Raw genomic sequence first — 22,594 nt, 5'->3', positions numbered from 1 at the left:
CTATGGTGGGAATGTTCATGTCCCCTCAAGACTTGTGTATTGAAACCTAATCCTCAAAGTGATAGCATTAAAAGGTGGGGAACCTCTGGGAGATGATTAGATTCCGAAGGTGGAGACCTCATGGATGGGATCAGTGCCTGTGTAAAAGAGGCCCCAGAGAACTTGCATGCTGCTTCTACCAGGTGAGGACACAGTAAGAAGGTGCTGTCTAAGAGGAATAGACCTTCACCAGACTCCAGACCTGCCAGTGCCTTGATCTTGGTCTCCAGAACTGTGACAAATAAGTTTGTTTATGGTATTTTTATGGTATTTTTGTTATAGCAGCCTGAACAGACTGAGACAGAAGCTTCGTGTTTTCTCTATAAAGAAGTGTTTTTTTGGTGGCACCTGTGGCTCAAGGAGTAGGGCGCCAGACCCATATGCCAGAGGTGGTGGGTTCAAACCCAGCCCCGGCCAAGAACTGCAAAAAAAATAAAAAAATTAAAAAAAAAAGAAGTGTTTTTTTTTTTTCAAAATAGAGGCAATATGTTAGGTGATTATTTTTAATAGTGAAGAAAAATTATAGAATAAAAATATATGTGGGTTTGAACAGTATCAGAGGAGGGTCCCTGTCTCACAGAGGATGGCAAGGAGTAACAAGTTGACTTACCGCAATCATATAGGTGCCCCAAACTAGAAAGGAGATTCAATTGAACAAAGCAAGACAGGGCAAATAGCAGGAACATCATGATGGCAGCACCAGTTGCCTTGCCTCCAGGCAGCATGATGGGCCCAGAGGAGTGCTGTGTGTGCAACGGATTGCATTGCAGCTGGAGCACCCATGGATAAGGGCCATCACCCTTTACAGCAAACAATAATCAAACCAGTCCCTTCCTCCAGAGAGCAAGTAGTCATAAGGTAGCCATGCTTGGTCACCTTGACCTACTTAATTGCCTATGTGACTAACTACAGAAATGGCTCAGAGTTAGAGGGCATTTAGGTCTTGAAAATTGGCAGACTTAGCAAGGATGTGTAGAGATACTTTAATCCCATGGCAGAAAGCCTTGCCCAACAGTCAGACTTTACTGGACATTTGCTATTATCAGCCACTAGATGTCCATTTCCCTATTTGTTCTTATGTAACACCCTTCAATTTCCTTTAGGGAAACCACCCAGCCTGCAACAGTATTCAATGAGATGGTCAGTTAGCCACCCTTACCTGAATTCCTGGAGCTGCTCTGGTATCAGTGCATCCTGTGACTGGCTCTTTGGTTGCCCTTTGATTCTGTGAGCCAACCCACATCCTTCCAATGATTTGCTTTTGGTTTAAATTAGATTCAGCCTTTCTCAGTGGCAACCAAAGAACTCTAATATAAAATGGTCTATGCTGGCTCGGCGCCCATAGCACAGTGGTTACTGTGCCAGCCACATACACCAAGGCTGGCAGGTTCAAACCCAGCCTGGGCCAGCTAATCAATAATGACAACTGCAAAAAAATAAAAAATAAAAAATAAGCTGGGCGTTGTGGTGGGCGCCTGTAGTCCCAGCTTCTTGGAAGGCTGAGGCTTAAGCCCAAGAGTTAGAGGTTGCTGTGAGCTGTGGCACCATGGTACTCTACCCAGGGCGACAGCTTGAGACTCTGTCTCAAAAAAATAAATAAATAAAAATAAAATAAAAATTAAAATGGGCTGTGTTCTCAAAGAATTCATAGTTCCACCGGGGGACACAGATAAGTGAACAAATAACTATGATGGTATGAGAAATGGTATTATTCAAGGCACATGCAGGGCACAAGAGTAGCATAGAAGAACTCCATCAATAAGGACCAGTGTCATGAGTGCAATAGGCATAGAAAGTGAAAGCTGCACAAGGTGGTGTATACTTATAGTCCCTAATACTTAGGAGGCTGAAGATGGAGTCTAGGAGACCAGCTGGGGCTGTCACAGTCGTCTAGGTGAGAGCACATGGAGGCTAAAGCTGTGGCAAAGAAGTAGAAGTAGGGATGGAAATCCTTTAAGTGTAAGCACATTAAATTAACAGGGTGGCCATACGATTTTACCATTCATACAGGGACATTCTGAGAGCTAAATGGGTAGAGGTTAATAATGATACCAGTACAGTGGGCATAAACTGGGAAGTATGGGAACTCTTCACATTAATCTCGTCTAAGTTTAGCTTCCATGTGTCCCTCACCGGCATCAACAATGCTCAGTGTATTTGATGATAACACGTTGAAAGGAAATTTGCTTTGTTTTTAATTTTTATTGGATACAGGAAGAAACCCACAAACCTTAGGTATCCTCCCAGCTCAGATGTCTTCTCTGGCCCAGTCCAGCCAGGATTTACCACTTGGCCCAAATGAGCCCACAAAGGAGGGTAATTATATTCTTTCTCCCCACAGCCTACAGCCTTTACTTGCTGACTGCAGGGCTTAAATATCATGACAACCTTCATGGCTTTCCCACATCTCCCAAAATAGGGCTTGATATTTCTCCCATGCCCTCCCTAAAGGCAAATAACTTGTCTATGTGTCTTGTTCGAGTATACTCAGCACCAAGCACAGTGTCTGGTACCTAGGAGGAACTTGATTATTAGCCTATTGAATATTGTTTAGTATTTTCTGTTGAAAGGTTGGCCGAAGCTCCTTCTCCATCCCCAGTACACAAAGATGCCTCTATTTCTCTCTCCTCTTTGAAAGAGGAGGTTGATTTCTCCCCAGAGGCCCTCTCCTCTGGATTGGTTGTCTTGGCTTTGCTTGGCTGCTCTGTGATTTCCATTGAGCAGATGGTAACTTTTTCCCCACTTATTTTCCCGATAAGCGAACTCCTGTTCCCATCAGTCCTTCCCCAAGCTGGAGCCTCCCTTTAGTACAACCTACAATAATTAGGGACTCACTTGGAGGTTTATTGGTGGAAGTTCAGAAGCACTTTGTTATAAACATCATCTCACCTCTCTCAGTGGTCACTTGGCCCACAGTGGGAGAACAGCATTATAGGAGTTGGTAGCAAATACATGGATGCCAGGGAAAATCACCCTGTTTTAGCTAGGTGTCAGGGTCCTAAAAAGTTTTCTCCTAGGGAACTGGCTACAGGAACATTCGGGAAGTGCTCATCTGAATCCTCTTGTTCCCAGAGGCTGTGGCCCAAGGTGGCTCTCATGGGTATTTTCAAATTGCATGAAGATGCCACTGGAGAGGGTATCTTCTTGTGTCTGTTGTCTTTTTGATCAGCAGGGTCGATGCTTCTGTTAGAGCCCAGAAAGTTGGGGGGTCATTGAAAATAATAGAAGAAAAAGAAAACGTTGTTAAAAATCTAACTTTGAAACCATCTTTTAATCATGTCTTTTTCCAGCATGAGTGCCTTGATCACGGGTACGAAGGGCAATGACAATATGCATATGTGGAATGGAGTATCTAAGAGCAACCTAAGGAGAGAGAGGATAAGGAGGGACAGGAGCTAAGACCTGCCCTATCGAAGGGGAACAGAAAACCCTCCAAATCTTAGGCATTACTTGGATATGTTGGGAACTTAATGCATTTTATGACTCAAAGGCAAAATGCCAGGGATCAAAAATTTAAGACCAGAGAAGTGAGTATAAGCTGGGGCTGCCCAAGGGATGGCAGCCTTGGTAACCAAGGTAATCATGGGGTTGTTGAGCATGGAGAGAGTCCTTTGTAAGGAGCTGCTGTCTCATTCACCTTTTCTGGAAGACAGATACTTCCCAGAATACCCAGAGAGCTAGACCTATGGCCCCTGGGCTCTCGCAGACCCTGCAGATGGGGCCACAGCTGCTGCTCAGGAACGTGGAGGGCAGGAGAGATGGACAGTGGGTTTCTCTGTGAATGCAGTTAAGAAGAGTTGCTTTTGTGTCCAGGAAGCCTGGTGTTCCTCTCCAGGAAGTAGAGAGGATATTTTTTGAGGCCTGGATATGGACTATTTTAGAGAGAGATTGAGAGAGAGAGAGAGAATTCCAGCCTGGAGCCACTGTAAACCCTTTCTAAGAGGACTTGAAGGAGTGAGGGGACTCTGACAGCTAGGGCTGTGCTGGCATGGATACCTACAGAGCCAGCATGTAAGGTGGGGGGTCAGATGAAAGGGAGATATCACAGGATCATCAGAATTACAATTTAGAGGTCGCTGCGGTAGGGGGAGACTTCAAAGAATGGAAGATAGCTCCAGAGAAAAAGTCAGCTTTCAACATTAGGAAACTAAGGCTGGGTGCGGTGGCTGATGCCTGTAATCCTAGCACTCTGGGAGGCCAAGGCAGGTGGATTGCCTGAGCTCATAGGTTCAAGACCAGCCTGAGCCAGAGCAAGACTTTGTCTCTAAAAATAGCCAAACGTTGTGGTGGGCACCTGTAGTCCCAGCTACTTGGGAGGTTGAGGCAAGAGAATTGCTTGAGCTTAGGAGTTTGAGGTTGCTGTGAGCTATGATGCCACAGAACTCTACTGAGGGAGACAAAGTGAGACTCTGTCTCAAAAAAATAAAAAAAATAAATAAAATTAGGAAACAGAAAGAGAAGAGTGACAGCACAGTCCTCCAGTAGGAAAGAACACCTTGACAAGAGGCCAAGTTGAGGCTAAGGGATATTGTGTGACTTTTGATCATTTTCAGGCACTGATTATTTTAACTTCATAATCGAGGTTGCTTTTGCAATTTAAAGGGACAAAAGGACCTGTTGCATCTAACAGGGAGCCCACATACTATGGACCCTATCCAGAGAACAGGCTTTTATCTGGGGACAAGAAGAAAACTTCTCCCACTGAAAAACCATAAGGGGAAGACAAAAATAAATTTGTATTTTGATGATACCACACAAGTTGTACTTGCTCAGTGTATTGGTTGCACTATTTTGCTTTAGGTTTCTATCACTTGTTACAGAAAGAGTCTAATGCAGGGGTCCTCAAACTTTTTAAACAGGGTGCCAGTTCACTGTCCCTCAGACTGGTTGGAGGGCCGGACTATAGTTAAAAAAAAAAAACTACGAACAAATTCCTATGCACACTGCACATATCTTATTTTGAAGCAAAAAAACAAAACGGGAATAAATACAATCACACCGCTGCATGTGGCCTGCAGGCCATAGTTTGAGGACCCCTGGAATTAGTTAGCAAATTAATAAAACTTTGGAGTTAGTGGCCTTCTCCCCTTTGGGGTCCTATCTTTTTTGTCCATTTTATGGAATACACGGGTGAGACAAAGAGAACCAGGGTCTTACTTAAGAGACCCTTGCGAGCTGGGATTGGAGATAGCCAATAGTTAACTCTATGAACCTGCTTTGTTAGTTTACACTTCTTTGGGTTGTTTTTTTTTAAGCATGAAACAAAGTTCATTGAGAAAGAGAAAGACAGAGCAAGAGCAAGAATAAAGGTTTACAGAACAAGATAGGTTTGGGAACTGGCCCCTGTTGTTGTGAAAGAGAAGGCCAGCTTATACTTTGATTTAATGTACTCATCCATCATTCCTTTTATTGAGCATCTGTCATTAGAAAACACTGGCATTAGCCTAGGAATTAATATTCAGATCACAGATCCTGTTTTTTTTTAAGGACAGGAGTATGACAAAGTTGACAGAAAAAGTCACGCATTTGACTATCTACAATGAAAAGCAAGAACTGGGATAGGCTAGCAGAATGTCCTTTCTCCCACAACGTCATGCTGGGGAGAAAGGACACGGGAGCCAACCCCATGGAGGTCGTACCTGTCTTCTGTGAGCTGGGCCCTTCCCGAGAGTTGTGAGAAATGGTCAGTGGTCTCCTCGGCCGCCAACAGCACGAGGGTCTCGCTGGGCTGGGAGGATGATGGGAGGCTGTTCTCAGGCTGAATGGAGAAATTGGAGTCAGAGGGCCAGTTTCTCTCATTGAGATTTCTTAGCTTCCTTGGTGCAGAATTATGAAGGAACCTGGAGGCTTGCACTTAAGTTCCACAGCCTGGCTTGGGAACCTGTGCCTTTAGCATTAAGCCCTGGGATCATCAGACCAAAAATGGGACCCCTAGCAGGGTTTCCCCTCTCTCTGCTGGGTGGCAGTGACTATTTTGTCTAAAAGACAAGAACTGAATGCTTGGAATCAGAGTGGTTGGGCTATAAAACAGCTGACTTTTTCAAAGTCAATAATAACAAACCAAAAGCACACAACTTAAGTGAGAGAAGACAAGTATTTGGATTCTGCAACCTGAAGATTTGGGGCAGTCCCATATATCAAGCTCTCCTCCTAGAGCCTCTAGGCTACACTAAGCAGGTCCTAGAAAGGCCTTAGGTGTGTCCAGAAGCACCCTAAATAAACTGATAGGGGGAGAGCAAATGCCAGAGGGAATATTTATTAAAAAAGAAAAAACCTTGTAATTAAAGGGTCAAAAATCTTGATGTATAAAAAGCTTTACTTTACGAATCAATTTAGAAAAACACAACACTGCCAATGGAAAGATGGCCGAAGAACATGTTAAAAAAATATATATATACACACACACACAGCCTGTATATGTGTATATATATATACATGTATATATATACACATGTGTGACATTGATTCATTGAAAAATCAGAGATGTCACTTTTTTACCTATCATGTTAGAAAATTTGTTAAAATTTATACTACCAATTGTGATAGGATACAATGACACGGACAAATATTCTTGATGACAGCTTAATAATTTGGTGTGATCTTTATAGAAATAATCTGGTAATATGTATCAAGAGCCTTGAAAAATGGTGTAAAATTATCAAAATGGTGTTTACAAAGCACTTTGAAAAGACATGGAAAAGTGTATATGATATAATCTAAAGTGAAAGAACAGCCTTCGGAAATAGATATTTATATTACATTACATTCTAATAGTGGTCTATTTTAAATTGCACACGCACGTTATGGACATGCAGACTCTACACGTATATGTGTATTTCTCGACTGAGCTTGGAGGGGTGCCACTTACTGTTGACTCAGTGGAGCTGCTGGACATCTTGGGCACCAGACAGTGAGTGAATTGGATTCTCGGGTCTTTAGTAGTGATGGATAGACCTTTCTTCAGAATTTTCACCAAGCGGATCCAGAATTGAAAGACGGCTTCTGGGTGTTTTTTGTGGAGCCGCAGGTAGTAGATCTTTTCTGTCACTGTCCTAACTCTCAGGATGCGTTGGAGCCGGTCGCAGATTCGTAGCTCCACGTACTTCAGGGGGAGAATCCTGGGCATAATCAGGAAATTCCCATAGCAATGCTGGTGATTTTAATCAACCTCTGAGTGCCCACCTCAAGCGTGGGCTCCCCCGGCTCTGGTTGGGGGATGCCAAAGGGAGGAAGCCCTTGTTCTAAGACAGACTCCTCTCTGATGTCCAAGACTTTAGTTTTTAAAGAATTTGCCCACTTCAATAACAATGACTGATATTGATTATATCATATCTCATTTAATTCTCACAACAATCCTTCAATGAAGTAAAGGTAACTATTATTAATTCCATGTTACAGATTTTGAAGCTGAGGCTTAGAGAACCTAAATGATTTGCCTAAGTTTAGATCTTATTAAACAGGAGTTGGAACTGAGGTTTCCTGCCTCCACTTCTAGGCCTCCTTCTCCCTCTATCATGACTATGTTGAAGGGGTAAGGAGAAGGAAGGATGTCTTCCATATGCCTGGTTTGGTTTTTTTAAGACAGTTTCTCTCTGTTGTCTGGGCTACAGTGCTATGGTGTCAGCCTAGCTCAGACCAAACTCAGATTCCTGGACTGAGGTGATCTTCCTGCCTCAGCCTCCTGAGTAGCTAGGATTATAGGCACCTGCCCTCACACCTGGCTAATTTTTCTATTTTTAGTAGAGACAGGGTATTTATTTGCTCAGGTTGGCCTTGAACTCCTGAGTTCAAGCAATCCTCCTGGCTTGCCTTCCCAGTTCACAGGTGTGAGCCACTGTGCCTGGCCATTTCTTTTTTTCCAATCTTAACACCTCGAAGTCCTATTTGACTATATTTTTCACCTTTTCATTAGAAATCCCCTATATCTACAATGACAAAATAAAAACAAAAGTACACAAAAGCCTCTCAGTCTATCAGTACTACTTAAGAAGATTTAAAACAACAACAAAAAAAGGGACACAAAAGCCAAAATCCTCAAAACCTAGGCCTGAGACAGGGTTTGTGTACTGCTCTCTTCCAGCATGAAGCACAGGGCACGGTACATACAGACATTAAATATTTGTTAAATGAATGAATGAATGAATTCTGCATAGCTTATACCCTGAAGAACACCATCTTTTCTTTTGATCTAAAATCAAGCTGTACTGCCATGCATGTGCCAGTCAATCACCCCACCCGTTCCGGCCCCTCCCTCAAGCTTTCCTTTACCTTCTGAGTGTGATGACAGGAGCATCACCAGGTGTTCTCTGGGTGGAAAACTGATGCTGGGGCCAGGTGACATTGGCCATCAGGAGGATGTTGGGGAGAGGCAGGCTTGGCACTGAGGAGGTCACTCCAAGGATCATGGTGGTAGATCTGTCACAGACTTCCATGTTCCCAGGATGGGTGATCTAGAAATCAGCCCCACGTACACAAGTCAGAAAGGAGCAGAGGACAAGGAGGTCAAAGGACACAGGTACTAGAAAGGGGCACTTCATCTAGGTGACAAGTGTGCAGCACACTAGGCTGGGCTGTGACTTGCTATTGATCTCTTTTGGTCTCCCCAAATAGACTTCAAGTTCACCAGCAACAGGAAGTCTGCCTTGCACTTCTGCATGTCCTCTGTTTTATCTAATTGTAAGAAGATGCACTAGGAAGAAAAAGCTGAATGGCATTGAAATCTTTATTCCCTCACCCTTGAGTAGGAGAAGATAGCACTGGTTTCTAGTGGCCAAGATAGGAGATTGGCCAAAGAAAGTTCCAGAAGGGGGCTGGGTGTGGTGGCTCACCTGTAATCCTGGCGCTCTGGAAGGCTGGGGTGGGTGGATTGCCTGAGCTCAGGATTTCAAGACCAGCCTGAGCAAGAGCAAGAGCAAGATCCTGTCTCTACTGAAAATAGAAAACCTAGCTGGGTGTGGTGGTGGGCACCTGTAGTCCCAGCTACTTGGAGGCTGAGGCAAACGGAACTCTTGAGCCCAGGAGTTTAAGGTTGCCGTGAGCTATGATGACACCAAGGCACTCTATCTAGGGTGACGGAGTAAGACTCTGTCTCTAAAAAGAAGAAAAAAATGTTCCAGAAGGGGAGGAAAGTGAGTGAAGAGCTATTGAATGGGGAAGACCCAGACAGCCCAAGTTAAGGGAGGTTTGGGCACTTTCCCCAGGATGAGAGAGGGACCATCTTGTTGGGTCACAAGTAGAGTAAGGATTGTTCTCTTGAAGCACCTGGGGGCTGTGGCAGAGCCCTGGGCCCAATGTCTTGGCTAAGGTACCCCCAACATCACTGTAAGGGACAGATGAGGAGACACCCCCTATTTCCCAAGGCCAGAGGGTCTTCTGTCAAGGTTCTAGACTTTGTAAGCTCATCGGCACCATTGCACGGCACATTTCATTCCCTGATGGAAGTTGGGTCAGGGAAGAGCCCCAGAACAGACTGAAATTTAATTTCCTATCAGCCTGTCCAGAACGTGCTCCAGGAAAAGTAAATTTTGGTTTTGGGAGGAAAAAGTGACATTTCTTGGAGCCCATGTCATGAAATGAAATTCATGTTCCCCACAAAACATAGAGGATTGCACACCTTGAGAGAAAGAACTCAGTAAATATTAGTGGGTGATGCTGCTTTGAGGGGATGACAGTGATGGTGCTAGGGGGGCAGGAAGAGAGGAAGCAGCGTGGCCACCCTGTAACTACACAGCTTTGGCTGTGTGGGTGGCATCATTTCAAGCAAACTTTGAACTCTGCTGTGGGTCTGCCTCTCCCTGGCATGTTCTGAGTTTCCTGCTGCCTAGGTCACTTAGTGTCCATTCAGAAAATCCAAAAGGTTTTGGTATCAGGCCAAAGAGAACAAACCCACTGCCAAAACATCACACCCAAATAGGAATCACCAGAATCTGGATTTCTCGTGTTATTGCTCCTTTTCCACAAACAATGGATTAAGAATGACCTTACCTCCAGGTTTGCCAGTTGACCACCCGATTCTGCCTCCCTCCCAACCCCCCAGGCAACACAGGGACCATGGAACACCAGGAGCCATGAACACAACTCTGTGAAATCCGGGGATTCCACTAAACAGTAGATCACTGCTCTGTTAAGAATTGCCAAATTAAGCCCAACACCCATCTCGAATTGATCCCACCCTCTCTCATAACACCTCCATTTGAATGGATTTTCCACTCTGTTTGAATGGATTCTTGCCTGCAGACTTCCCTGTGCATTCCAGCCTCTTGCCTTTCTTTACCCAGGTACTTTAAAGTCCCTCTGTCTGGAATATCTTCCCCTATGTCCCACTCTTCCACTTACCAACTTCTCAGCTACCTCAAAGAATGGCTTAAGACCATTATGAAAAGCCTTCTTTAGCTGCTAAGATCCAGAGGGAATGCTCCAAATGCTCCCAGCACCAGCTCTCTGTACTCATGCCTTGGGGATCAGCAGGTTCAAACAACCTGACACAGAGCTTGCTTAGACAGTAACCATTTTATGCCAGGCAAACCAAACTTCTAAGATTCTTGGGCCAGGCAGACTCTCTGATCTCTCTTTGCACCCCCAGCCCTGCACACTGGTATTTAGTGTGTGTTTTTTGGCTGATTGACCACACCTGCAAAGGAGCACAGGCACACAGATTCAGGCTGGACTGCTAGAGGGAGGCAGGCAGCACTCGGGTAAGATTTGATACATATGAAAACAATCATTGCCCCCAACTCCCAGTGACTCCACCCCAGGCCATAAATGCCATTTCCATTGGTCATATTACCACCCCTTTGGGGGATGGTAGGATCTGGGCACAGCAGATTTCCCCCAGTGGCTTTCCTTTCCAATAAAGCTGTTTCTAAACCATCCCAGAGGATGGTACTTATTCAAGGGGTAGAATCAGTTCTTTTAAACTCTCAAGAGACACACTACTGTGGTCCACCTGTGATTAGAGTTCAATTTCCTGATACTTCTATTAGCATCCAGAGAAATACCCTCTCCTCATTGGTTTTCCTCAAGAGGAAGGAGCTTGGATTTCAGAGCAGAATTTTTAAAAGCAATTTTCATTTCCTGTGATCATCTCCAGTTTGGAGACAGGACTCTGATTAATCCTTTTGTAAGGTATAGATCTATTTCCTTAAAGCATATGGCCTGCAGGGAGCTCCATGATACTGTAGGTCTAAACAGAGGTGAGGTTGGGCCCAGGCCCTCTCATTTTCTCTAGCCTTGGAGGCCTCTTTGTCCTTAGGAACACATTTTGGAAAGGCAGAGATAGCTAGCCCTGAGCTGCACAAGGGTACCTGTATAAAGTTGCTTTCAAATACCACCGAGTCGGAGAACAAGTTGAATTCTGGAGAATGAATCAGTTGACAAAGAAGGCCATCTTCCACCCCAAGTTCCACTCCAGGCTCTGGTTCCCTGACCTCAGGTGGGAGGCCCCTAATTTTATTCATTGGTTCTTGGGTAAAAAAGGGCTGGGGAACATCTCTGGGGCCCCACGTAGACCCAGCCCAACTTTTAGATGTTGGTGTAACCACTGCCCACCCCCTCCCCAGCTCCACCTGTCCTCCTTACTTGTGGGCAGTCCCCCAGGGCTGGGAGGGCCTGTCATCTCACAATGGCAGGAATGACATCAAGGAATGTGACAGCTAACAGTAGAAAAGGAAAAATGAAGAGAGGGAAGAGAGAGGGCTCTTTCTCACTCTTTCTACCAGTTACAAACCAGCGGTAATATAGCCTATCCCACTTTTTAAGCATTCAGTCTTACCCAAAAGGAAAAATGACCCTCTTGAGGTTGTACCCAGGCAGCAGCGAGCTGGCCAGAACAGCAAGAAAGGCTGTTAGGGATGTTTTCGTCTCACAGTGAAGCCTCTCACAAAACTTCCCCTGTAAATAAGTGTGACTTGTTCATCTAAAGTCAGGCCTTGACCTACCCAGAGGAGTCTCAGGAAGGGGAAAGGTAGTTCCTCTTGCCTCCCTTATCTCATGAGATACAGTGAGAATTTTATTTTTAAATACCAGGCTGTTAACAAAACCAAGAGGCTTATTTATTTGGAAACAGTGGGCAAAGGAAGAGGTAGCAGCCTGGTGGCATGCGGCCCACAGCTCCAAGCAGGTCATGAGAACTCGTTAACATCTCAGGAATTTTATGAGCCAGTTGTTAAACACAACCATTATGAAAACTTACAATTAAATAGCATATCAAAAACAAAGGTAATAAATCAATTTCTTTTTTTTTTTCTTTAGCCGGGGCTGGGTTTGAACCCACCACCTCTGGCATATGGGACCGACGCCCTACTCCTTGAGCCACAGGCGCTGCCCATAAATCAATTTCTTATTTTACTGCTTCATTTACTATTTTCTATATTCTTGATTTTCTTTTTTCATCTATTATATCTACATGGTAGAATTAGTGTGCTACCAAATATCTGCATAGTGTGTGTTCAGCAACTTCCTTTTGGTGGCTAGCTTGAAAGGTCAGCTATGTCGGGAGTTATTTACACCAAGGGAATGAGCATATGCTGCCAATCAGAGGGCTTGCTTTGTTGTTTTGTTGATTGTCTCTAAAATGACAGAGAAAATGTTAATGATGCAGATTAAACTTAAAAGTGTGTCTGTAGCTACCATACTGTGGGCACAGAAAAATCTCACGAAATTGTCTTCCAGTATTTGAAAACCATTCTCTGATTTAGCAAAGAAGTTACTCATGTCATGGACAAATGAACAAAGTTCCAACATATAACTTTGTTATTTCACTTTTGCCCCTTGCTCATTAATGTAAATAAAAATATCAACCAATATTCATGTCAGAACTACCCTTGTTTGTCATAGCTTGGCTGGGAATATAAGAATTTGAGAAAAATCAACAAAAGCTTTCTAAGAATCAATTGACCTCATGAAATTTACAATAAAGAATATTGTCTATTTTATTGTTATTTATTGTATAAGTATGCCATATATACTATGTCAGTAAAATTTATTCAGAAAAAATATATATGCTTATATGTATTGTATGCATACATAATGTATGTGTATATATAATGTTTTTCTCCTAGGAGAGCTGGTTGTTAAACATTTACTAGTACCTCATTATAATGGCACCAATTTGTCCCTACTTCCTATTATCTCCTATCTTCTATAATAGGATAAGAAACTTTCAGCTTTCTTATCCTTTCAACAGATAAGGACCTGTTCTTCAGGTTGCACAAAGTTGTGGAGGAATAAGGCATAAATTAATGTTTCCAGACTATGGATGGACAGTTACATGGCTCTCTAACCTTGATACTTATTCAAGGGGTAGAATCAGTTCTTTTAAACTCTCAAGAGACCCACTATTGTGGTCCTGCCTGTGATTAGAGTTCAATTTCCTGATACTTCTATTAGCATCCAGAGAAATACCCTCTCCTCATTGGTTTTCCTCAAAACTAACTTCAGAAACAGGAGCTTAGAACTCATTGACTTATTTCTTCCTAAAATTTGCTCCTTAGAAGAGGAAACCAACTTTTATTTTGTTTTAGTGATGCAAATTTCTAACACTAGAAATTCCAATCTTCAAAAGTGTTACTCTTGCTTTCTTATAATAATACTCTTTATTCATGACATTTTCTCCCTCCTTTCCTTATAAAAGAAATAGAAAATATCTTTTACAATGTTTGTAGCATACTGGCCAAAATTTTAAATGACACTGAGGATGTCAGCATGGCCTCTTGCACTAGAGTACTTCACTTACTTTTGAAGTAGGTTTTCATTTTAACCAAGAGGATATTTAGTATGACATTATTTGCAATAACTAAAGATTGGAGACAACTTAAATGTCCATCAACGGGGCACCAATGAAATAAATTACGATATATCCATATGAAGTAATGTTATTCAGCCATTAGTAAAAAGTCTATATGCATTGATACAGAATGATCACCAAGATTTATCAAGTTAAAAAAAGATGCAGAATATTATATGTTATATGCTACCACTTGGGTAAAACGAAAAACAGAATATATACACATATATCCTTGAACATGCACAATTTCTAGGAATGAAATGCTAACAGTGGTAGCCTTAGGAGGGGAGTTAACTTAAATGAGAAAAAAGATTTACTTGTCATAGTATACTTTTTGTACTGTTTGAATTATTTACCATAGGAACGAATTTCTTATTTAAATAAACTTAAATAAAATGTGTTAAAGAAGTTCCCTATATACAGCCCTACAAATATTTACGCAGAGGCAAATATGTGCAAAGTATTATAGATATTGAAAAAAATCATTACTAACTCTAAAGGTGGTCTGATCAGATTTGTGAACATGTAGACAGGGCTCTCTTGGAGATAACTGTCTACTTCCCAAGGTAGAGATATATATTTGAAGAAATATGGCTAGAAATTTTCCAAATATAGTGGAAACTATAAACCCACAGGTTCACAAAGCTTAATAAATGCCAGGCAGGATAAACACCCACATCCCCCCCCCCCGCACACACACACAAACCCAAACCCACAAGGCATATCATAATCAAATTGCTAAAAAGCAATGATTAAAAGATAATCATAAAAACATACAGATAAAAAGAGAAGAATTGCAGCAATTATAATTCAACTATTCAATCCAGAAGACATTGAAAATAGCACCTTAAAATTGTTAAAAGAAAAAATTTTCAGCCCAGAATTCTATATCCAGTGAAAATGTCTGCACCTGTAGCACAGTGGTTACGGTGCTGGCCACATATACCCAAGCTGGTGGATTCAAACCCTGCCCAGCCAGGTAACCAACAGTGACAACTACAACAAAAAAATAGCCGGGCATTGTGGCGGGTACCTGTAGTCCCAGCTACTTGGGAGGCTGAGGCAAGAGAATTGCTTAAGCCCAAGGGTTTGAGGTTGCCATGAGCTGTGATGCAACAGCACTTTACTGAGGGTGAAATAGTGAGACTGTCTCAAAATAAATAAATAAATAAATAAATAAGAGCAAAGAATTTTTAAGGCAAACAAAAGCTGAGAAAAATTGTTTTCAGTAGCTCTGAACTACAAGAAACAATAAGAGAAGTTCTTCAGGAGGAAGGAAAATAATGAGGTGGCAACTTGAATCTATGTCTACACAAAGAGTAACGGCACTAGAAAATTTTAATATATGACATATATATATAAGTATACATAAATAATTTTTAAAGCTCTTTAAATGTTAATATTTTTAAAAATTATAACAATGTAATATGTAATGTCAGGCTTAGAACCTATGTAGAAGTAAAATATATGTCAAGAATGGCACAAAGGGTGGGAGGAAGAAAACTAAAGTGTATTTGAAGGGTTCTTTAATTACACATGAAGTGGCGTATTATTTGAAGGTAGACTATAATAAGTTAAAGATACATATTGTAAGCTCTAGAATAGAGAAACCGTTAAAAATTAAAGTGGTATAGCCAATACAAAAATCAATAGTAGAGATAAAATAGAACACTGAAAAAAATCAATTCAAAAGAAGAGGAAAAAAGAAACAAAGAACAGATGGAAAATAGAAAAGAACAAGATGGTAGATTTAAACCCAACCACATGGATAATTACACTAAAGGTAAAAGAGCTAAAAACTTCAATTAAAAACCATATATTGTCAGACTGGATAAAAAGCAAGACCCAACTAGATGCTATCTTCAGGAAACTCATTTGAAATATAAAGAAAGGATAGAGTAAGAAACATTATGCAGCCACTAATTATAAGACAGAGTGACTATATTAATAGCATATAAAGTAGACTGCAGGATGAGGAATAATACAAATAATAAAGAGGAGCATTTTAAAGTGACAAAGAAATTTATCAGGGAGACGTAACAATCCTAAATGTATTTGTACCCAATAATAGAATTTCAAAAAATGTGAAGCAAAAAGCTAAAAGAACTAAAAGGTAAGATAAACAAAACTGTAATCAGAGTTGGCTTTCTCACCATTCTTCTCTCAGAAATTCACAGAGCATGTAGATAGAAAACCAATAAGGATACAGAAGACTTGAAGAACAGTATCAACCAATTTTGTGTAATTGCCACGTATAGAACACTTCACTTGACACCACAGAATTTACGTTCTTTTTAAGTGCATGGTGAATATTCACCATCTATATTATATGCTGGACCACAAAACAAGACTTGATACATCAAAAATAATTAAAATTAGTCTGGGCACAGTGGCTCACACCTGTAATCCTAGCACTCTGGGAGGCCAAGGGGGGTGGATTCCTTGAGCTCACGAGTACAATACCAGCCTGACCAAAAGTGAGACCCTGTCTCTACTAAAAAAAATAAAAACTGAGGCAAGAGGATTGCTTGAACCCAAGAGTTTGAGATTTCTGTTAGCTATGATGCCACAGCACTCTACCCAGGGCAAAAGCTTGAGACTCTATCTCAAAATAATAATAATAATCATAAGTAAAATAAAATAAAATAATTAAAATTATACAGTGTATGTCCTTTTACCACAATAGAATTAAATTAGAAATAAGTAAAATAAAGACATTTAGAAAATTTCAAAGTATTTGCATATAAAACATCACACTTCTAAGCCCATCATCAAAGGGACATTATCATAGTTTTGAACTTAATAAAATGAGTTGGACTGGGTCCCCACCCACAACATACTGGGTCGATCTGTGTGACTGAAATAATAAGGAAGAAGCAATGGTATGTCACTTCCAAGATCAGGTTATAAAAGCTACTGCAGCGGCCATCGGTATTCCTCTTTGTCATTCGCCCTGGGGGGAGCCATCTGCCATGTTATGAGCAGCCCTATGGAGAAGACCACATGATAAACTTAAGCCTCTAGCCAACAGCCATCCAGGAACTAAGGCCACCAACAGCCATGGGAGCAAGCTTGGAAATAAACCCTCCAGCTGCTGAGGAGACTTCAGATGACTGCAGTCCTGTCCAACAGCTTGATCTCAATCTCATGAGAACCACCCAGCTAAGCCACTTCCACATTCCTATCAGACACTGTGTAAGATAATAATTTTTTGAAGCTACTAAGATTAGGAGTAATTTGTTACACAGCAATAGACAACTGATATGGTAACCCCAACAAATCCAACCCCCCTCCCCCCGACCAAGACATGTCCTAGAAAGAAGGGAAAGCTCTACATAAAAAACAAGAGGATGGCTCCTTGCCTGCTGCTCAGTGGTTAGGGTGCCAGCCACATACACTGGGGCTGGTGGGTTTGAACCGGCCCAGGCCTGCTAGTTATGACGTTATGATGAGCACCTGCAGTCTCAGCCTCTCTGGAGGCTGAGGCAAGCAAATTGCTTAGGCCCAAGAGTTTGAGGTTGCTGTGAGCTGTGACACTACAGCACTTTACTGAGGGTGACATAGTGAGACTCTGTCTCAAAAAAAAAAAAGCGAGAGGAAAGCAGGTTTCTTTTTGGTTACTGGATAATAGTTTAGTTTTCCTTTAAAGCACTTTTAACACATTTCCAGTAGGCATTCTCTTCATTCTTCTATCAAATTATTAATTTCCTGTACCTGAACACCTAAGATAAATTTGAATCCGAGAACTTTATACAGTATCCATTTGTTTAACATTGTATTTTGTTAATAAGTCTTATGAATATAATGCTATCAAAATTTAGGATTTCTCAGATTACATAAATATACCTACTTTTGTCAATTATTTAATTCTGTTGTTATAATGCTAAGTTTTTTAAAAAGGAAAAAGGCCAGGTGCAGTGGCTCACACCTGAAATCCTAGCACTCTGGGAGGCCAAGGCAGGTGGATTGCTTGAGCTCATAGGTTCGAGACTAGCCTGAGCAAGAGCGAGACCTCTGTCTCTATTAAAAATACAAAAAACTGAGGCAAGAGGATTGCTTGAGCCCAAGTGTTGGAGGTTCCTGTGAACTATGATGACACCATGGCACTCTACCTAGGGTGACAGCTTGAGACTCTGTCTCAAAAAATAAATAAATAAAATTAAAAAAGAAAAAAATGCCAACTTGAAATCATACCATTACAATAATATGCCTCGTGTGCATGAACATGGTGAAAGAAAAATAAAAACAGTGTTCAGGCAATGAATTATAAGTTACTAATTTTGCATATTTTTTGCCATATAAAACAAATCAAATCTATTGACATTGTTGATGGTCTGTGGGCAAAGCAGTGTGCAAACATTCTAAGTTATACCCATTTTGTGATTTTGAATTTATTTACAATAGATTTTTTTAATCCCACATGTTCTAACATAATAACTGCCTTGGAAATGAGAAGGCTTATTATTAACATGCTTTGTTATACTGCATTTCAGAGTCCTAGAAAAAGAAGGAAAAAAGCATGTTGTAGAGTATAGAGCTACATCTTGGGAATTGAACCCCAATTGGCTCAATGATACTAAGTTACTTAGTCTTCTTTCATTAATTTCCTCAGCATTAAAATGAAAAGACTGAGCCAGATCTGTGCAGTCCAGTGCAGTAGCCACTAGCCTACCACACTAGCCTACCATTGAGCATTTGAAATGTCACTAAGCCAAGCAGAGACATGTTAAAAATGCTAAGTGCCCACCAGTGCAAATACGCAGTTAGTACAACAGGAAAAGATTTTAAAGTATCTTTATGTTAACTATCATGTTGGAGTGATAATGGTTTGAATTTATTGGTTTAAATGCAGTATGTTTAAAAATACCTTCTGTTTCTTTTTACTTTCTAACGTAGCCACTAGAAAATTTTAAATTACGTATGGGTCTTGCATTCAATTTTTATTGGAGAGTGCTGGACTAGATCATATCTTCCAGCCCTTAGTATTTTGGTGTCTTAAGTTTTAGAAGCACAGCCTTTCAAATTCAGAAAGCATTACACAGCATACAATACATGAAGTAGTCCCTTCTTCCTTAGAGTCCACTAGATGGCACTAGAGTTCGGGTTTTAAGCTAATAATAAATAGCGATTTAAAAGTAGTAGTTTTCTAAATGTGCTGTGCATAGGTTCATCTCCATGCTTTTGCTCACATTGAGAAACCCTTTCCTAACTTGGCCATCAATTCCTCAAACATACACATTAAAAAAAATTCAGATCCTCGGCTTGGCGCCTGTAGCTCAAGCGGCTAAGGCACCAGCCACACAGACCAGAGCTGGAGGGTTCAAATCCAGTTGGGACGCCAAACGACAACAACCGCAACCAAAAAATAGCCGGCGTTGTGATGGGTGCGTGTAGTTCCAGCTACTTGGGAGGCTGAGGCAAGAGAATCTCTTAAGCCCAGGAGTTGGAGGTTGTGATCTGTGATGCCACAGCACTCTACCCAAGGTGACAGCTTAAGGTTCTGTCTCAGAAAAAAAAAAGAAAAAATTCAGTTCCTCTTAAAAAGTTTTTCCTTAACATCCCCTCCTGCCTACAAAAAACTTCATGTACCTACAGTTTTATACACATATTTCTATCACAAAACCGTGACACATTATTTGTTCATATCCTTCCCACCTACTATCTTGTGTACATTATCTGAATTAGGTAGGGATGAGGTCTTAGCTGATTTCTGACATCTAATAGGTACTATATGCATTATATCAGTCAGGATGGGCTAAATTACACTGTAGTAACAAAAAGCCCCAAACCTCAGTAGCTTAGCACAAATACGCTTTATTTCCTGCTCATCAGGGATCAATTGAGGGCTCTGTTCCATGGCATCCATACTCTGGGACCTACACTAAGGAAGCATTGCTAGTCATGGCACAGAGGGAAAAAGAGGGTTTTGTTGGGTTTTGAACCAGCACTGAAATGTTCTGACTAGAAGTTACAAAAGTGATTTCCCCCCACAACTCATTAGTTGGAACTAATTACATGGTCCCATCCAACCACAAGGTAATCAGTAAGTCCAGTTCTATCAAGTGCCTGAAAGACATGGGCAGAACTACAGTAGAACAAGGGTGTCTAACTTTTTTCCTCTGGGCCACATTGGAAGAAGAGTTGCATTGGGCCACACATTGAATACACAAACACTAACAAAATCTGATGAGCAAAAAAAAGGTCCATGCATAGTTTTTTATGATATCTGCTGCCACAGATAAGCAAAAAAGTCCTCACATGATAATCCTAATTATGCAGTGGTCTGATCAGTCTTTTAAATTGTCAAGCAGGTCCCAAGTTTGTAATCACTAATACTAGATATGTACATTTCTGTCTCCAGGGTTTTTTTTTGATTTTTTTTTTTATTATAAAAGCAAAAGAAAATATTTGACATTGTATTTGAGAAACTAATGCATCCATATCTGGTTTAATGGAAGTAGTTGCAAGCTCCAATGAGTTCTCAAGGAGCGCGTCAGATTTTTGGGTCCTAGGTTTACTCTTAATGTGCTTAATTCTTAAAAACAATTGCTTGCAAATGTAAGTACTACCAAAAAGCAATGACATGAATAAGGTTCGTGATTGTAAAGTGAGGGATATTTGTTTCTGGCAAGATAGGACATATAAAGATCTAGTAAAGAGAGATGATCACATTTTTCTTTTAAGTTGAATGTCAGATTGCAGTTCTATGCCTTCCATTTGAAAATCGGCAGATAAGAACCACAGACCTCACCAGCCTAGACCCGTGTCCGTGGAGTGCACCTACACAGCTGTGATGTTTTTGGAACATGAATCTTTTACTCATCCTGGCTGCCTTTTGTGTGAGAAAATGGTCCTTGCTGTTGGGAGTTTACAGCCAGAGAATAGCTTCTACAAGCTAGTTCTTAACAGCACAGTAACCTCACGGCACCCATTAATTTGCAACTGTGAACATACACCCCTGTGGTGTCTCAGCTTGGAGAACAGCTCCCAGAAGTATGAGCCATGCTTGGCCATGGTTTTTGTCCATTTCTGTCTGCAAATCCAGTTGATGAGCATGGGTTCAGTTTTAGGTAGAAATAAAGAACACCAGTTATATGTTTGTCTCTAGAATGAAGAAGGATGGAGGAGAGCAGTGTGGAAGAATATGAAAATGATTGAACAGCACAATCAGGAATACAGCCTGCTTCACAATGGCAGTGAATTCCTTTGGTGACATGGTGAGTGTGAAGTGGATTGCTGAATTCTGGGCTTCACTCTTCAGTTCTTTACCAAGATAATCTTCGTCTTGCTTTGTAACATTTTATTTACTCTTCAAGGGAGAGTAAATAAATGAAGAATTCAGGTAGGTGATGAACAGCTTTTGAAAGCAGAAGCACAAGAAGGGGAAAGTGTTCCAAGAGCCTTCATTTCTTCTTTTTTTTTTTTTGTAGAGACAGAGTTTCACTTTATGGCCCTAGGTAGAGTGCCGTGGCATCACACAACTCATACCAACCTCCAACTCCTGGGCTTAAGCGATTCTCTTGCCTCAGCCTCCCAAGTATCTGGGACTACAGGTGCCCACCACAACACCCGGCTATTTTTTTTGTTGTTGCAGTTTGGCCGGGGCTGGGTTTGAACCCACTACCCTCCGTATATGGGACCGGCACCTTACCTACTGAGCCACAGATGCCGCCCGAGCCTTCATTTCTTAAGGTCTCCAAATCTGTTGACTGGAGCAAAAAAGGCTTTGTGACCCCTGTGAAGAATCAGGGTCAGTATGGTTCTTTTTGGCCTTTTAGTGCTACTGGTGCCCTTGAAGGACAGATGTTCTAGAAAACTGGCAAACTTACCTCACTGAGTGAGCAGAACCTGGTGGACTGCTCTTAGCCTCAAGGCAATGAAGGCTGCAATGGTGGCCTAATTCTATCTATATGATGGAATTCTATCTATATGATGCAAAGGATGAATCCTATAACCACAGGTCAGAGTATTCTGTTGCTAATGACACTGGCTTTGTGGACGTCCCTAATGAGAAGAAGGCCCTGATGAAGTCTATAGCAACTGCGGGGCCCGTCTCTGTTACTGTTGATGCAGGCCATCGGTCTTTTCAGTTCTATAAAGAAGGCATTTATTTTGAGACAAACTGCAGCAGTGAAGAGCTGGATCACAGTGTTCTGGTGGTTGGCTATGGATTTGAAAAAGCAGAATTGGGTAACAGTAAGTATCGGCTGGTAAAGAACAGCTAGGGTAAAGAACGGGGCATAAATGGTTACATAAAGATGGGCAAAGACTAGAGAAACCGCTGTGGAATCGCCACTGCAGCCTGCTATCCCACCATGTGAGCTGACAGTGATGAGGACACACTTTACTGGGGACAGCATGTGCAGAGGAAGAACTTTATCTTAAAACTGACCAGCTCCCACTATCTGGGATATACATTTGAATCATTGAAGATCCCAGTGTGATTCTAATTCCATGATACTTGTACATTGGTAAAATGTTACCTCTATTTTAATTACTGCCATAATCACGTTTATATTATTGATTCACTTACTGACTTCGGATTTTTGTTTTTAAAAGGATGTATAAATTTTTACCTGTTTAAATAAAACTTAACATCAAATGTAAAAAAAAAAAGAAAATCAGCAGATAACACATTTATGTTGACTGAAAATGGAGTCACAAATGCTCCAAAATATTATCTCCCCAGAAATCTTGAAATCTGTTTTCAAATTCTTATATCAAATAAAAAAACAAGGCTGCATATTTTTCACTGTTCAAAGGACTGTGTTT

At 41.3% G+C, this 22,594-nt stretch overlaps 1 protein-coding gene and 1 pseudogene across 1 annotated transcript; one reads left to right on the top strand and one right to left on the bottom strand.

The window, feature by feature from the left end:
• Positions 1-3,029: 3,029 nt before the first annotated feature.
• On the bottom strand, positions 3,030-11,495 carry GARIN1A (golgi associated RAB2 interactor 1A). Its single transcript, XM_053608718.1, has 5 exons — positions 11,343-11,495; positions 8,308-8,489; positions 6,908-7,157; positions 5,679-5,797; positions 3,030-3,222 (listed from the first exon to the last, which is right to left on the bottom strand). Exons 1-5 carry the CDS (start codon positions 11,493-11,495, stop codon positions 3,030-3,032), a joined length of 897 nt encoding a protein of 298 aa, XP_053464693.1.
• Positions 11,496-20,936: 9,441 nt separating this feature from the next.
• Positions 20,937-22,143, top strand: LOC128560156 (procathepsin L-like; annotated as a pseudogene).
• The last annotated feature ends 451 nt before the right edge of the window (positions 22,144-22,594 follow it).

Source organism: Nycticebus coucang, chromosome 11 (assembly GCF_027406575.1).
Source record: "Nycticebus coucang isolate mNycCou1 chromosome 11, mNycCou1.pri, whole genome shotgun sequence".
Taxonomy (NCBI): domain Eukaryota; kingdom Metazoa; phylum Chordata; class Mammalia; order Primates; family Lorisidae; genus Nycticebus; species Nycticebus coucang.
Note: the sequence above shows the minus strand (reverse complement) of the source record. Positions and strands in the feature narration are given on the sequence as shown.

Bases quoted from the DNA above. Each gene is read 5' to 3' on its own strand.
- GARIN1A (XM_053608718.1), bottom strand. From the start codon at position 11,495: ATGAATAAAATTAGGGGCCTCCCACCTGAGGTCAGGGAACCAGAGCCT. The intron at 8,490-11,342 runs GTACCCTTGTGC...GCTGATTTCTAG, and splicing joins TTGAAAGCAACTTTATACAG to ATCACCCATCCTGGGAACAT. The intron at 5,798-6,907 runs GTAAGTGGCACC...TTCTCCATTCAG, and splicing joins GCAGCTCCACTGAGTCAACA to CCTGAGAACAGCCTCCCATC.